The 14,882-nt window shown below is 66.7% G+C and overlaps 4 protein-coding genes across 4 annotated transcripts in view; 1 reads left to right on the top strand and 3 right to left on the bottom strand.

The window, feature by feature from the left end:
* EMIHUDRAFT_458875 (hypothetical protein) overlaps nt 1-1,937 on the bottom strand; it is a gene marked incomplete at its 3' end in the record, with an annotated part of 2,572 nt that extends 635 nt beyond the window's left edge. The window contains exons 1-4 of the mRNA XM_005771083.1: nt 1,399-1,937; nt 920-1,315; nt 765-833; nt 264-578 (exon numbers count right to left, since the gene is read on the bottom strand). Of these exons, the coding sequence (XP_005771140.1) occupies nt 264-578; nt 765-833; nt 920-1,315; nt 1,399-1,923 (1,305 nt within the window). The 5' untranslated portion in view covers nt 1,924-1,937. The remainder of the gene's footprint in view (nt 1-263; nt 579-764; nt 834-919; nt 1,316-1,398) is intronic.
* A 1,920-nt stretch (nt 1,938-3,857) lies between these two features.
* Nucleotides 3,858-7,698, bottom strand: EMIHUDRAFT_458874 (hypothetical protein; the record flags this gene model as incomplete). The annotated part of the gene is made up of 14 exons (XM_005771082.1): nt 3,858-4,048; nt 4,130-4,639; nt 4,705-4,743; nt 4,806-5,054; nt 5,148-5,258; nt 5,390-5,794; nt 5,919-5,975; nt 6,112-6,144; nt 6,281-6,325; nt 6,450-6,522; nt 6,700-6,751; nt 6,800-7,103; nt 7,448-7,550; nt 7,649-7,698. The coding sequence occupies 14 exons, from the start codon at nt 7,696-7,698 to the stop codon at nt 4,025-4,027; spliced, it is 2,055 nt and encodes a 684-aa protein (XP_005771139.1). The 3' UTR covers nt 3,858-4,024.
* A 2,520-nt stretch (nt 7,699-10,218) lies between these two features.
* Nucleotides 10,219-10,719, bottom strand: EMIHUDRAFT_369782 (hypothetical protein; the record flags this gene model as incomplete). Its single annotated transcript, XM_005771081.1, has 1 exon — nt 10,219-10,719. A coding segment is annotated over exon 1 (497 nt), but the record flags the coding sequence as incomplete, so codon positions are not given.
* A 249-nt stretch (nt 10,720-10,968) lies between these two features.
* EMIHUDRAFT_243552 (hypothetical protein) lies at nt 10,969-14,246 on the top strand (the record flags this gene model as incomplete). Its single annotated transcript, XM_005771080.1, has 8 exons — nt 10,969-10,983; nt 11,837-11,899; nt 12,115-12,273; nt 12,341-12,409; nt 12,518-12,583; nt 12,972-13,175; nt 13,686-13,739; nt 14,085-14,246. 8 exons carry the CDS (start codon nt 10,969-10,971, stop codon nt 14,244-14,246), a joined length of 792 nt encoding a protein of 263 aa, XP_005771137.1.
* Nucleotides 14,247-14,882: the final 636 nt, after the last annotated feature.

The raw sequence follows: 14,882 nt of genomic DNA, 5'->3' as shown, positions 1-14,882 counted from the left end.
GGGCGGCGGGAAGTTGACCAGCGCCTGCAGGTAGGTGAGCGAGGGAGGGGGTGAGGTCTGGGGGAGGGGCGGGAGGGGGAGAGGGGGGACCGTGGCGCGGCCCCCGCCGCCGGCACCTGGCGCAGCTCGCACGAGGCGTCCGGGTCTGGCTCCGAGTCCGGGGTCGGAGTCGGCGAGGCGGCGGCGGGCGCGGCGGCGCCGTCGGGCGCGGTGAAGAGCAGCGTGTTCTGCTGCCGCACGCCCGGCAGGATGTCCTCTGGAACCTGCATCGTCGCCCGGCCGTCGAGCTGGATCACGTTGGCGGAGATGACGCCGCGCGAGTGCATCGAGAGGCAGAGCGAGCCGCCGTTGGAGTCGCGGATCGTGTTGCCGGTCACGCGCGAGGCGCCGCCGCGGCCGATGGCGATGCCCGCCATCTGGTTGGCGAAGATCTCGTTGTCCTTGACGAGGCCCTGCCCGTTTTCGCAGACGAGGACGCCGGAGTCGCGACCGTCGTGGATGCGGTTGGAGAGGACGAGGGGCTCGCCGTCCTTGAGGATAGCGACGCCGGCGCGGCGGTTCGCGAAGATGTCGTTCGCCTGGCGTGGGATCCGGAAGCGTGTGTGGCGGAGGGGCGTGGGGTGGGCTGTGGCGAGGGAGGAGGGCGGGAGGAGGGCGGGAGGAGGGCGGGAGGAGGGCGGGAGGAGGGCGGGAGGAGGGCGCGATGGCACGCGGACGGGTCGGCGGGTGTGGGGTTGGGTGTGGGCGGCGTCGTGCGCCTCGACGCGCCCGCGGCCCTTTTCGGACACGAGGACGCCCGAGTCGAGGCCGGCGTGGATCTTGTTGGAGCGGACCTGCCGGCGCAAGAAGGGGGGGTGACTTAGGGGGTGGGGATGGCTTAGGGGGGTTGGGGGAGGCGAGGGTGAGGACTGGCTGCCACCTGGGGGTCTGCGCAAGAGAGGATGGCGACGCCGGCGCGGCCGTTGTGCGAGATCTCGTTGTCCTCGACGACGCCCTTGCCGTAGTCGCACACGAGCACCCCCACCCCCTTGCCGCGCGAGATGTGGTTGTGCAGCACGTACGCGTTTGTCGACAGGCCCTGCACCACGACACAGTGGCCCGTCTGGGAGGAGACGACGCACTCCTCGAGCACGAGGGTCGCGCCCCCCTTGGCGATCACCGCGCCCGACATGGCCGGCGCCGCGTGCCGCGACTGCTGCTGGATCGTCAGCTTGGCGACGCGGCAAGGGATGCGGCTCGACGCCTCGACTGCGGGGCCGTTCACTCCGACGAGGACGACGCTGCCGGCGGGGTCCTCGCCGACGAGCTCGACGGGCTGCGGCGCGCGGAGGAGGGTCGGAGTCGGACGTGCGGGAGGCGGGGCGGGAGGCTGGGGAGTGGGGGAGGGGCGGCGCTCGCCTTGTCAATCGCGAGCCGCTCCTCGTACCGCCCGCTCCTAATCAGCACGCGGTCGTAGGGCTTGGCGCAGCGGAGCGCGGCGGAGATGGTCGGAAAGGAGCCGGGCTCGCGGCCCGACCCGTCCACCACGAGCACCTCCGCCTTGGGCGGGTGCGCTTGCGGAAGCGACGCGATGACCTTGAGTGCAAAGCGGCGCAGCTTCTGCGGCGCCCGCACCGAGCAGAGCCGAGCCGCAGCCTGCAGCGGCAGCGGCGCGCTGGCGCCGACCGTCCCGGGGGCGCAGTCCGGCAGCGTCTTCCACCGGCGGCTCCACGTCGACCGCCGCTTGAACTCGACCTTGAATGATGAAGGGTGGCCGAGTGCGTTGTGTCTGCATGACTGCAGGAACGCCTGCCGCCAGACGTCCTCGTCGATCAACGCGCGCACGGCGCGGCTCGTCGCCTCCAGGGAGGCCAGCTCGCGCGGGCCGAGGCCGGGCTGCTTGAAGACGAGCTGCTGGATGTCCGCGGGAAGCTGAAGCAACATCAAGTGGCGCTGATGACCAGTGCACCCCGAGGTGATAGTGTCATCACCACCTTTTTCACGGGGGTTTTCTTTTATTTTTCGGCTCCCCTCGCAGGGAGGTCGAGCCCGCTCTCCCTGGTCAGCGAGTCGTGCCCGCACCCGCGGCCTCTCTATAGTCCTTGGCTCGCCCCCCCCCCTCCGCCGGCTCCTCTCCAGGTTCGGGGAGGCGTGGCCCTCCCTGTCGAAGGTCGCGGTGGTCCGGTTGCCCCTGCAACTGGTCTTCCCCCGGTGAGTGAGCCCGTACGCCCCGACTCCACTCTCAGAGGCCGCGTTAGCTCATCTCTCACCTCCTCCGACAACTGACTCCAAGCCCCCTGCCCACCTCCTCCTTGATTGATTGATGGGAAGGCGAAACACAGTCCGACCAACGACTGGGACACCAACGCGGTATGGGTGGACGCTAGACGGGCGATGACGGTCACACAGGAGCGACACACAGAACCACAAGACAAGACACTCAGCCAAACTGACTGCCACACATCCTGAGCGAAGTTCCCTCCTCCCGGGTACTAGGTGTCCGTTTTATTTATTTACAAGCTGCCGTTTTACAATGACCCGATCAAAAGCGTAAAAGCACCCGAGGCTCCAGAAACCTAACCCTCAGACTATGATTTTCCTTCGCCTGCGGCGCGCTGGTAGGATCTAGTGGTCCCCATCGAGTGTGTATCCTGGCTTTGTGGGAGCAAATACACAAAATACACTGTGTTTTTAGCCCAAGTCCAAATACACAAAATACAGACTTAACATCTACTCTAGGTTAAGAATTTAAACAGGTTAAGAATTTTACAACAAAACTCCCTCGCACAACACTGGGCACTAAGAAAGCGCCAAGAGAGGGGGGGGGTGCCACAAAGCTAGATGGCGGAAGGGTGCCGCCGCGGTGCCCACCGGAGCCCGCAAGGAGCGCCGGCCTTGGAAGCCCGCCGAGCCAGCAGCCGCCAGTGCTGTCGCCACGCTGCCGGCCACTCCCGCGCGCACGCCGCTCGCGCCATCCTCTCCAGACCACCACTCTCTGCGCACGCCTGGTTGCATCCGTTCGTCTGCCGCGCGAGCCATGGTGAGGCCGTTGCTGTGCGCTTACAGACAAAAAAGAAAAAAGAAAAATATGGCGCGATAAATCAAGCCACCGTGCCGGCGCTGGTGAGCTCTGCGGCCCGTGTAGCGGCCCCTTAGCCCGTCGCCCGGGCACATGGCGCCCTCACACCGCTCCTCGCCCCCGTCTCGCAGGCCAAAATCGTCGACATCGCGTCGGCACTCTCTACGGCGCGCCTGGGCTTGCAGAGGGCGGCTTGGGCGGTGCAGGGTGGCTGGGCCGCCCCCCTCCCGCGGTGCGCCAAGCCTCGGGGGTCGGGGAGACCATCTCGGGTCGCCGAGGGGGCGGGTCGGACGCCCGATCCGGCTGCTGGCCGGAGGACGTCGCCGGCTCCGCGATTTTGGGCGCCCCAGGCGCCTCCAGCCGGGCCGAGCGGCGCCAGCTGGTAGCTGGGGCCGCAGGGCGGTCGGGACGACACCGTATGCTAGTCGGGGTGGATTGTCTAGGGGCGTAAAGTTCGGTAGAGTGTCCGTTTGTGGCCTCCGGACGGGCTCTGGTCGGGAGCCCGCCGGGCCGGCTGAGGCTGTGTGTCCGTCCACTGTGGACCCAGTGATGGCCTAGGAGCCCTGCACGGACGGTGTTTATGCTATGTAACACCTGCGGACCGGAAGGTACCGCCGTGGCGCCGCGAGGGGCCGTCTAAGCGCCAGCGTGACCCTTCCCGGGCCCCCTTGGGTGGGCTCCGGTGCACCCGGGATCTCTCCGAATCTGCTAGACCGGCTTTTAGATCGGGAAGTCGGTGCTAGTGGAGAGTAGTGGAGCCGGGGCCCCGTTTCCGCACTTGAGGTGTTGTGGATTATTTCTTTCTTCTTTCTTCTTACGCTTGCAAGCTCTGCCTTGAGAGTCTCTCTCTCTCTCTCTCTCTCTCTCTCTCTCTCTCTCTCTCTCTCTCTCTCTCTCTCTCCGATGCGGCCCGCTGCGGCGCTCGTCTAGAGAGACCTCGCGAGCGTCGCCCGAGTACAAACACGCCTACTCCCCCCCGCTCTCCTCGTCCTCGCTCTCGGCGTCACTCTCCATATTGTCCTCTCCCAGCTCCTCCTCCTCCTCCTCCACCTCCTCGCCCACCGCCCCTACCACGACGGCTGGCACATCCATGGCGCTCGTGTAAAGCTGCGTGGCCAGATGGGGGTAGCATCCGGCTCGCAAACTGACGCCGATGCGCTCGATCGCTGCTAGCGTCGTGCGAGGGTCGAGGCCGCGCGGGTACTGGACGAGGTCGCGCAACGACGCTGGCTTCGCACCGACGGCGGCGAAGGCGGCGATCGCCTCGAGGGGGCGATCGCCGCCGCCGTGCACCTGGACGAGCCGCGCCCAGTGCGCAATGCGGCGCGTGCACAGCAACTGGCTCGCCTGAGCAAAGCTCAGCCGTAGGTATGTCATGTCCCGCACGGACCGGACAAAGTCGTCGTCGTCAACGGCGCCCGCGAACTGCGCGCCGGTGCTCACGATGTCGCGGACCCAACCCAGGTAGTTGCACTCGTGAGAGCCCGGTGTCGTAACCGCCCCGCTCTCTAGACGTGCCAGCAGCGCCGCGTGCACCAGCAAGTGCGCCTCGTACACCAGCTCCGCGTCCCAGCAGCGCACCTAATGACTCGAGGTAAAACGTTACAAGCCTGCATCGCGGGAAACAACCCGATCTTTGCACACACCGGCTCGCCCTCCGGCTCGACCTCCACCTCGGCCCAAACCTATTGACAGCGCACGGGCGGGGCATCGGGGTGCGACTCCCGGTAGCGCCGTAAACGCCGACTGCGCGCGCCTCGATGCGGCGCAGCTCCTGCAGCTCGCGCTCCAGCAGCTCTCCGGCGTGGGAGTCGTCGACCAGCAGCTCGGCGAGCTCCAGCTCCTCGTCAGCCAGCTCGCCGCTCGAGACGGTGGCGATGCCGTGGCAGTAGAGGAGCTCGTCGACGGTGTTGCGGTGGTCCTGCCACACATCGAGCGGGACGCTGTGCGACGACGCCACGATGCTCGCCTCCCGCTCCGCCTCCTTGACGGCGGCCTGCAGCGACGCCTCGCAGTACGCGTGGTGCGCTCGCGCCGCGTCCTCGCCCGCCGCCCCCGCCTCGCGCCGCGAGCCGCCGCTCTCGCGCACGCGCATCGCTGCCCGAAGGCACAGCCGCCAGTCGTTGCACTTCTTCCCCTTCTTCTTCTTCTTGCGAAGCCGCTCCATGCACTCGTCCGCGTAGGCAACCACTCGCCCCGCCTATGTGCAAGGCGCGGGGCGCGGGTTAACCCAATCTCTCACCCGCTACCTGGTGAGGTGGGCCCCCCGGGGCGCGCCATGTCGGGCGTCGCGTCGCGCGGCAGATCGAAGCGCCGCACGGCCGCAACCACCTCGTCGTCGCCGGCCGGCTTGGCATACAAGCCGCACATGACGACGAGCAGCGCGTTGCACACGCTCGCCTCGTCGTGCTTGCGCGCCACCGCAGCCGCCTCGGCCTTGAGCCTGTGCAGCCGCTCCCGCCCGATGCACGCGGTGGCGACGTCGGCCGCCCGCAGCGAAGCCTCGGCCTCCGGCTTCGTGGCGCCGGCCAGGTAGAACTTCTTGGCCGCAATCACACCGCCGCGAGCCCGGCCGGTGATGCTCACCTGCTGCAGCCCTTGGCGGAGCACTGGCGAGCTCTGCGGGCCGAGGCAAAAGACGTAGCGCAAGCTGCCCTTGGTCCACCTCTCGCTGACGTGCGTCTCCAACGTCGTTGAGAAGGTGCCCTTCCCGAACTTCGCGTCGAACAGCTTCACCTGCGGTGCGGAGGAGTCCCGGAGTGGCGGGGCAGGGCCGCGGCGGCGCGGGCGGAGGGGGGAGGAGGGCGCGATTCGGTGCGGCAGGCCGAGCGGCGCGTGAAGTGCGAGCGAGGGAAGGCACTGGCTTAGCAGCCTGCTCCGCCGCCTCCTTCGCCGCCTTTTGCTCGACAAGCTTCTCCTGCGGTGCGGAGGAGTCCCGGCGTGGTGGGGCATGGCCGCGGCGGCGCGGGCGGAGGGGGGAGGAGGGCGCGATTCGGTGCGGCAGGCCGAGCGGCGCGTGAAGTGCGAGCGAGGGAAGGCACAGGCTGAGCAGCCTGCTTGTGCTCGACAAGTCGCGCCAGCCTCTCCTGCGGTGCGGACGAGTCCCGGCGTGGCGGGGCATGGCCGCGGCGGCGCGGGCGGAGGGAGGAGGCGGGCGCGATTCGGTGCGGCAGGCCGAGCGGCGCGTGAAGTGCGAGCGAGGGAAGGCACTGGCTTAGCAGCCTGCTCCGCCGCCTCCTTCGCCGCCTTTTGCTCGACAAGCTTCTCCTGCGGTGCGGAGGAGTCCCGGCGTGGTGGGGCATGGCCGCGGCGGCGCGGGCGGAGGGAGGAGGAGGGCGCGATTCGGTGCGGCAGGCCGAGCGGCGCGTGAAGTGCGAGCGAGGGAAGGCACAGGCTGAGCAGCCTGCGCCGCCTCCTTCGCCGCCTTTTGCTCGACAAGTCGCGCCTGCCTCTCCTGCGAACGCCTGCACGCGAGGGGCGCGCAAGGCATTGAGCGCGCGGAAAACTGTCCCACGCAGTGGGCGTCGCGAGCTGCGGTCGCAAAGCAAAATGTGCGTGGGCGCGGGCTATGTGGCGATGAGATGCCGGCCGGACTTGGCCGACGGGCGTGGCGGGGGCGCGAGCATGGCTTGAGCGCGCACCGCCTCTCAAGAAGCCTCACGGCCCTCTGCCGCCGCAAGAGCGCCCGGTCGCCTGTTCAAAGCCACAACGCTAAGGGGATTTTGTCGCCGCTCCTGCAACAATCGCCAGCAACGCCGCCCTCGCTGCCACACGTGTCGACGAGCAGCGGCGGCAGCTCCTCGTCGCCTGCAGGAAGGTTCCAAGGGGATTCACGGGCAGCCCAACTAAAGAGCAGCAGCGGCAGCGGCAGCTCGTCGCCGGCGGAGACGAACTGCGACATGCCGGACGCTGGCTCGTGGCGCTGCGAGGCCTCCGCGCCCTCCGCCTGGCGCTGCAGCTTGAGCAAGCGCTGGCGTTGGTTCTGGAACCAAACACACACCGAGCGCGGCGTCATGTCGAGCTGCTGCGCCAGCGCCTGCCGCTCCTCGAACGAGGGCAGCGGGTCCGACTCTGCGGGACGGGGAGGGGGGTGGGGGGGTGGGACTGGGCGGGTGGAGGAGCTCGGGCGGCGCGGCGGCCGGCGAGCGTGCTGTGCGGTGTGGAGCGTCGGGCGGGGCCGGCGCGGACCGAAATGCTGCGTCAGGATGAGCAACATCGGCTTCGAGATCTTCGTCCGCTTGAACTTTGGCTGAGGGCGGGGGGGGGGGCCGTCTCCTGTCGGCGCCGAGACTGCCGCCTGAGGGAGGCAGGGAGCGAGCCAGGCTGAGAGAGAGGAAGCAGGACAGGGGAGAACGCCTCGGACAGGCCGAGATGCAAGCAGCAGCGCACCGTCTCGAAGGTAGTTGAAGTAAGCGGCGGCGGCGGCGCCGCAGCGGAGCCGCCGACCGTCCCACCGCTGCTCGAGCGAGGCGAGCCGAGTCGAGCTGGATGCCTGAAGGCCAAAGTGGGGCGGAGCGCGGAGCGGCGTGAGTGGGTGGGTCGTGCGCGCCCCGAGCGAACGATGCGAGTTTGGGCGGGGGGTTGAAATACCCGGGAGCCGGCGTCGTCGGCAACTGCCGCTTGCAGTCGTCCGACTCCATCGTTCCGCGCCAATGTCACGCCTGCCTGCAGCAAGTTAGTAGGAGCTAAGGGCCCCGCCGCCTGCTCGCTCGCATCTGCGGTTGCGGTTGAAGGGCGCTCAGCGCGGCGAGAGCTCGTGGAGTTGGCGGATGCAGCGACCAGGCTGCCATCGCAGCGCCGCCGCTGCATCCTACCTGTGAGCCGCCGCTGCAGCGCCGCCGCAGCAGACGACGGCGAGGCCGCTGGCAGTGCATGAAGTCGAGAGCGCGGTGCAGCGGCGGACGCGGCGGAGGACGCTGTCAGACTGCCGCCGCCGCCGCCGCTCTCACGCCGAGCTGCGTACGCCTCAGCGCACAGCGGCGGCCGCTCGTGAGAGCACAAAGCACAGGCGCAACGGAGATCCTCGTAAAAAAAGAATTTTACCAACCTCGCACAACACTGCTTGGGTTGTATGTTTTCTTTCTTTCTTTCTTTTAGGTAAAAAAAGAATCTGGGCTTTCCTCTGGCCTGTTTTCTTCAAGTAAGCGGGTAGATCCGACTTTCGAGAGTGCTGGCAAAGCGCATCGCGCAGCCGCACGGAGTCTCCGACAGCCACGCCGGGCACTTGAGCCACTGGGGGGGATAAGTGCGCGAGAGGCAGAGCGGAGGTGGTGCGAGGAGCACATGCCCTCAGCGCACGAGGACGACGAGTGGTGGCCAGCCGCGCTAGTGCTTGCGGGGATAGAGCCTGCTATAACAGGTGCGATGCGAGCCGCTAGTGAGATCGCAACAAGCCCTCGAGTAGCGTGGAGGACGAGGGGGATAGACGGAGAGATAGCCCATCGAGGAGGGCTGACGAGGTGCGCCTCGAGGAGCAGATCAAGCGTTCTAGGTTAATTGCTGAAGTAGTGCGGAGATGGAGCCTTGTGGCGTGGGAAGGGAGAGGTCGGGATCGGGAGGGAGAGGATGAGAGTAGTATTCTGGGGGGGAGAGAGGGGAGAGCGTGCGGCGAGAATGGGGGCGGAGAGTAGGAGAGAGAAGGCGCGAGTCCACACAGTGCGCCTCGTCGATGGCGACGCAGCGCCACCAGCCCTCCTCGTACGCGATGCGGAGCAGAGCGTGCAGGGCTCGGCTGCGCACCAGCTTCTCTGGCGACACAAAGAGTGGCATATGTGGGGCTGATCTGAAGCGCGACGTGGGGCGATCCATGTGTCGCGGGTCCGGCGTAGATTTCGCCGAATTTTGGGCGCGTCGAGCCCTCACCACCAGAGCGTGTGGGTGGGGGGGCGCGAGAGAGTGTGTGTGTCCCTCGAGACCTTCTAAAGGCATATTACTACTTGCCTGCCACCCCCGGCCCCGTCCCCGCGCCCAGAAGGGCGAGAATCCGGTCCCACTCCACCACCGCACGAAACGTGTTTCGGTCCGGGGTCCGGTTTCGACCGTCAGGGGCTACTGCGACCCCGAGGTGCCCCCGGGTCGCCCCCAAAGGCCTCCGTAGGTTAAAGAGCACTATTTGGGTGGGTCAGAGACCCTCACTTAGCCACCTCAGAGGGTACCCTCACGCTGTGGCTGGGGGCCGCGGCTTGTTTTTTCTTCGCTTTTGTTTTTCTTTTTATCCCGAGTCCCCAAACGCACGATTCGCGCACGACGCGCATGATCCACACGCTCACTCCGCCCCGCGCTCCGCCCCGACTTTTCGCCTTCAGGCATCCACCTCGACCCTACGTGTGAATACGTTTTCCACGTATTCCAAATGACCTCCCAGAGGCCTGTATTCTGCCGTATTCCACCCGTATTCCACGTATTCCATGGAATACGCCGTATTCCAAGCTCCAAAAATGGACGTATTCCGTTTAAAATTTTCTTCGCTCCGCGAATTCACACAGTAGGACCTCGACCCGACTCGACTCGCTCGAGCAGCAGCCACGCGGTCGGCGGCTCCGCTGCGGCGGGCTCCGCTGCGGCCGCCCTGGCGAGTACAGACCACGCCTGCTATTCACAGCACAAGCCCTCGCCGGGGGGCTCGAGCATGCGCAGCGAAAAGCCGGGGGGCTCCTTTTTCCAGACGGATGCCCCCCTGTGAAAAAGTGAGGCGCGGTCTGTACTCGCCAGGGGGGCGGGGGGGTGATTCGAGGTAGACCTCATCGAGCGTGGTTTCAGGTTTCTTTTCCCGCGGGCCTACTGCCTCCGGCTGTTTGCGGCGTTCGGCCTGCTGCGCGCTGCGATGGCGAAGAACTCGCTCGTCTCGTCACACCCAAGAGCTTATCTGTCGAGACGTGAGGCGCTTGCGCCCAGGAGGGGAGGGCGCATGCGAACGACGCTGCTAGATAGACAGAGATGCCTTTCGCCTTTCGGGGCCCAGAGATACATGTACATGTGCATGCCGTGCATGTGCAATGGAACACTTCTTTCTGATGCCATGCGTGACCTAGTAGTGTCCCCAGCTATGGGCGTGTCCACGTTGGAGCAAGGTGTGTGGTGTGGACGCGAGAATAGCTCCGCCGTTTTCATGGAGCAGAAAACATCGGGGGCACGGGACGCGGTACAAACGGGGCACAAACGCCACATTCGTGCCGTCGGCTGGCGTCGGCATCGCGGTCGCGCGCCGCCACTGCTCGTCGTCAAGCATGTGCCAGTACTGCTCGCCCTGGTGGCCGTCGTATTCGACCTCGTGCACGAGCCGGCCGTCCACGTCCGCCTCCCGCCCCGCGATGGTGGCCGGCCACCACAAGCCCTGCTCGCCCAGGATCTCGACGTGCGTTCCCGTCTCCACGATGGTGTGCCCCGCCTGCTTCGCCGTCTCGTCCACCCGCAGCCGCTCCCGCCGCTCCCTCTGGCCCTCCCTCGCCGTCGGAAGGGCGTAGTTCGGGCCGCTCTCCTCCACGCCGGCCAGCACGTCCGCGGCGCTCACCGCCTCGACGTCCATCGCCTCCTCCGCCGCCGGCTCGGTCGTGCCGCCCGCTGCCTCGCGTTGTCTGCGCTGCCGCTCGCGCTCGTGGTGTGCTGCTCGGCGCTCGACGCCGCCGCCCTCGTGCACGCACGCCGCCTGCGGTGCCATCTCGCCGCAGGGCGAAGGCCAACCGCAAATTTCGCACAAACTCCGTGCAAAGCCCCTTCGAACGCGCGAAAGCGCCGGCTTTCGAACCTCGGCGCCCGCCCTCTTTCTGGCCGCGTCCCTCCCCTGTCCGATCTTCTGCATTCACTCTTTACATACATAAACACGGGGAGGCACGTGCACCACTAACCGCCGAAGCTTGGAGAAGTATTATGGTTCTGTGCAAGATTGGGCGTCTTCTGCCGCAGTCCCTTTGATGGGCGGCCCCTGGGTGGGGGCCACCTCGAACCCCTAGCCAGAGTTTTTACAGGGATTGGTGGACTAACGTTAACACACGGTGTCGAGAGGTGTTCAAACGTGTTAACACCGCCCCTCGGGAGTAGTAGTAGAACACGTCCACACTAGGATTGCATGGGTGTGTGTGGGCGAGCGTGTGAGAGAGAGATTTTTAGCAATACCAAACAACTCTAACACTCACACGTCATTGTGAGCGTGGTTTCAGTTTTCTTTTTCCGTGCGAGGGAGTTTTGTTGTAAAAGTCTTTTTCCGCGCCAGTCCCGTGCCCAGTGTTGTGCGAGGGAGCTTTGTAATAAACTTCTTTTTCCGTGCGCCGGCGCCCGGCGGCAACAGATTTTTTTTGGTGAATCGAGAATCGTGTCTGTGCTTGTTCGTCTTGTGGTCCGGGGTTGTGTTTTTGTGAAAGAGCGAGTTCTTTTCGCGAACGTACTCCCAAGCGCGCCTTGGTCTTCCAGTCGATTTATCTTCTTTTCAGAGCACATTGTGAATGAGCTTGCCTGCGGCGAGGGCGGTCGAGTGCACGGAGCTAAGTGCCTCGCCGTCCTCGCGGGAGTCGTTTAGGCGGCTCCCGTGGTGTAACCTGTGTTAGTGCCAGTGCGCGCCAGAAAGAAAGAAAGAAAACGGAAAACCCCAAGGGAGGGATGGGAGAACGGCACGCCGCCACCACACAGGGATTTTAAGGAGAGGGGTGTGGTGCGCTAGCCGTCGCCCGCCGGCCTTAAATTCTTTTTCGAGACGCGCCGCAAGCACTCGGCACACCTCGAGACGCTCTGCGTGCCCGCCCGATGACGGCCCTCGACCGCGCCCTCTTCTCCATCTCGCTGCAGCTCATCGCGCTGCGCATTCCCGCGCGCAAGTGCAACGCCTTCATGCAGGCGCTCCAGGGCCACGTCCTGCAGCGGCCGAAGCTCAAGCCCATCCAACCCGACGGCGAGCAGGCGTGCCGTCGCCGCGCAACGCTTGCGGCTGCACCTCTTCCAGCTCCCCCACGTGCGCGTGCGTGCGCTGACCCACGGCCGTGCGGCAGACAGCCGCGGCCCTGGGACCGACTCGCCTCTCCGCCTCTTGCCGTCTGCGTCACCCGCCTCCACTCCTCCCGCCCCAGGCGCCCTGCACGACGCGGCTGCTGCTGCTCGACGAGGGGATCGACGACCTGCAGCTGACCAAGCTGCCCGACGAGCTGAGGGACTACGTCGCTGCAGAGGGCGGCGAACCCGTCCGCCACTCGGTCACAATCGGGTGCGACGGCTTCAGCGCCGAGCGGGTGCCGGGGAGGGCCCTTCAGGAACCCTCCAGGAACCCTCTCGGAGCCCTCCTCCAGGTACGACAAGTTCAGCGCCGAGCAAGTGCTTCGGCGGCTGCTGCCCGAGGGGATGGAGGTGCCCAGCGCCTTTGAGCAGGTGGTGGCGCGGCATGAAGCTGCGTTGTATCTCGGCTGTACCTCGGCTCTGTCTATCTCGCCGAGACACAGCTGTGACTCGGCTGTATCTCGGCGGTATCTCGAGCAGGTGGGGCACGTGGCGCACATGAACTTGCGCGAGGAGCATCTGCCGTACAAGGCGCTGATTGGAGAGGTGCGTGGTGACGACCAGGGCGGGCGGCTCGATCTCGGCTCGATCTCGGCCGTATCTCGGCCGTATCTCGCGCAACAGGTGCTCCTCGATAAGAACCCTCGGCTGCGCTCGGTCGTCAACAAGGCCGACTCCCTCCCACGTCCGCCCTCGCGTCACGAGTATTAGCCACTCGTTGAGCAGTACTGGCGGAGCTGTAGGTCGAGTCCATCTCGAACGATAAATAAATAAATAGAGCAGTCATCTGCAGGTCGAGTCCATCTCGAACGAGTTTCGCGTCTTCCCGATGGAGGCAATCGCAGGAGGAGAGACCGGTGGACTGAGACTCAGTCCATGGCTCATTCCTCCCCCCCCCCCCCCCCCCCCGATGGAGGTCATCGCCGGCGACGAGGACCTCGAGACGACGGTGCGCGAGGCGGGGCGCCTGTGGCTCGGATTGCTCGGTCCCTTTCCTCACCACCGGGGTGGCTGCATTGGTGAGGTGCGCGAGAACGGCGCCACTTTCGCCCTCGACTACCGCGAGGTGCTGCAAGCCGCCGCTGTAGCTCCTCGGCGTGGCCGGCTCGCCTCAGTGGAGCGTGCCGTGCTACACCAGGTGTACTGGAACTCGCGGCTGGAGCGAGAGCACCGGCGTACAGCCTGCGAGTCTCCCCCTCGGCCAGCCGCGTCTTCCCACCTCGTCACACCTCCAGCTGTGAAGCGCAGGCGGATCGTCGAGCTACTTCGGCCTGGCGAGGTGTGTGCCGCATGCTCGCCCCAGCAGCTAACGATGAGTGAGTGAGCAGCTCTAACCCAGCGGCTGGCTGGCGAGGTGGTTTGCGACATGATGGCCGGCATCGGCCCCTTTGCCGTCCCCGCCGCCCTCAAGGGAAACCGCGTCTACGCAAACGACTTCGCGCCTAGAAGCGGGATATCTCCCCCATATCTCCCCCATACCTCCCCCATCTCTCGAGCCTAGAAGCGGGAGACAGAGACGCGTGTGTTCAAAGGGGAGACACGAACGCAGCTGCACTCGGCTCTGCTCGGCCGTACTCACGCGGTGCTCCGAGTACTTCTGCACGACGCCGTCTCACACACCCTCACCTCTGGCGTCTTCACACTGCAGGACCTCAACCCGCAGTCAGCAAAGTGGCTGCGCACAAACGTGCTGCGGAACAAGGTCAGGCTGCAACCTCGGCCGCACCTCGGCCGCACCTCGGCCGCGCCACGGCCGCGCCACGGCCGCACCACGGCCGCACCACGGCCGCGCCACGGCCGCACCTCGGCAGCACCTCGGCCGCACCTCGGCCGCACCTCGGCAGCATCCCGCCAGGTTGGGCCACGCGTCCGCGTCTCAAACAGCGACGCGCGCGCCTTTCTCCGCCAGCTGCTCGCGCCGCCGCAAGGCGCGACGGGCGAACCGGCGGCAGCGGCGGGCGAACCGGCGGCGGCGGCGGGCGAACCGGCGGCGGAGGCGGCAGGAGGGGCGGAGGCGGCGACGTCGGCTGCAGAGGGGGCTGGGGAGGCGCCGACGCTGGCGTTTGGGCCCTTCAGCCACATCCTGATGAACCTCCCCGCTTCGGCGCTCGAGTTTCTCGACGCGCTGGTGGGCGCTTTCGACGCGGAGACGTGGCACGCGCCGCTGCCGCGCGTGCACTGCTACTGCTTCTCCAAGGTTGCTCTCTGACACACCTCCACGCCACCCCACGTTACACACTTTCACACCGCACTCCTCCCTTTGCCGGCGCCTCTGCCGCTGCTCCTCTAATGGATGAACGAACGGACGGACTCACTCTCGCCTCGGCCCTGCTGCGCCTCCCAGGAGACCGCGGCGCCCGAGGCGGACGTGATTCGGCGTTGCTCGCGCTCGCCCCGCCGCCGGCAGGGGCGGTCGAGGCTGAGCCGAGATTGCGCCGAGATCGTAGGCGGGCGGAGGAGGTGCTGGGCTGCACGATCCCCGGCGCCGAGGCGACGGTCGTGCGCGACGTCGCACCGAACAAGCGCATACCCCCCCCCCCCCTCTTCCTGGTCACGGCGCGAGAGGGGCCGTTTCCCGAGAGAGCCTCGTCTGTCTGCTGGTAGGCTGATGCTGTGCGTCTCTTTCGTCGTCCCGGAGGCGGTGGCATGGCGTGGGGAGGGCGGCGCCGCGGCGGCAAGCGTGCGCGGCGGCGGCGGCGAGGGCGGCGAGGGCGGCGAGGGCGGCGAGGGCGGCGAGGGCGGCGAGGGCAGCAAGCGACAGAAGATCTAGAGCTGGGCGGGAGGAGCGGCGAGCGAGTCGCCGGAGCCATTGACGTGCATCGCTGGATGGTGCGATTGTGACTGT

The sequence above is a fragment of the Emiliania huxleyi genome (genome assembly GCF_000372725.1).
Source record: "Emiliania huxleyi CCMP1516 unplaced genomic scaffold EMIHUscaffold_391, whole genome shotgun sequence".
In the NCBI taxonomy this organism is placed as follows: Eukaryota; Haptophyta; order Isochrysidales; family Noelaerhabdaceae; genus Emiliania; species Emiliania huxleyi.
The sequence above is the reverse complement of the archived record's forward strand: the minus strand, read 5'-3'. Positions and strand labels throughout refer to the sequence as shown.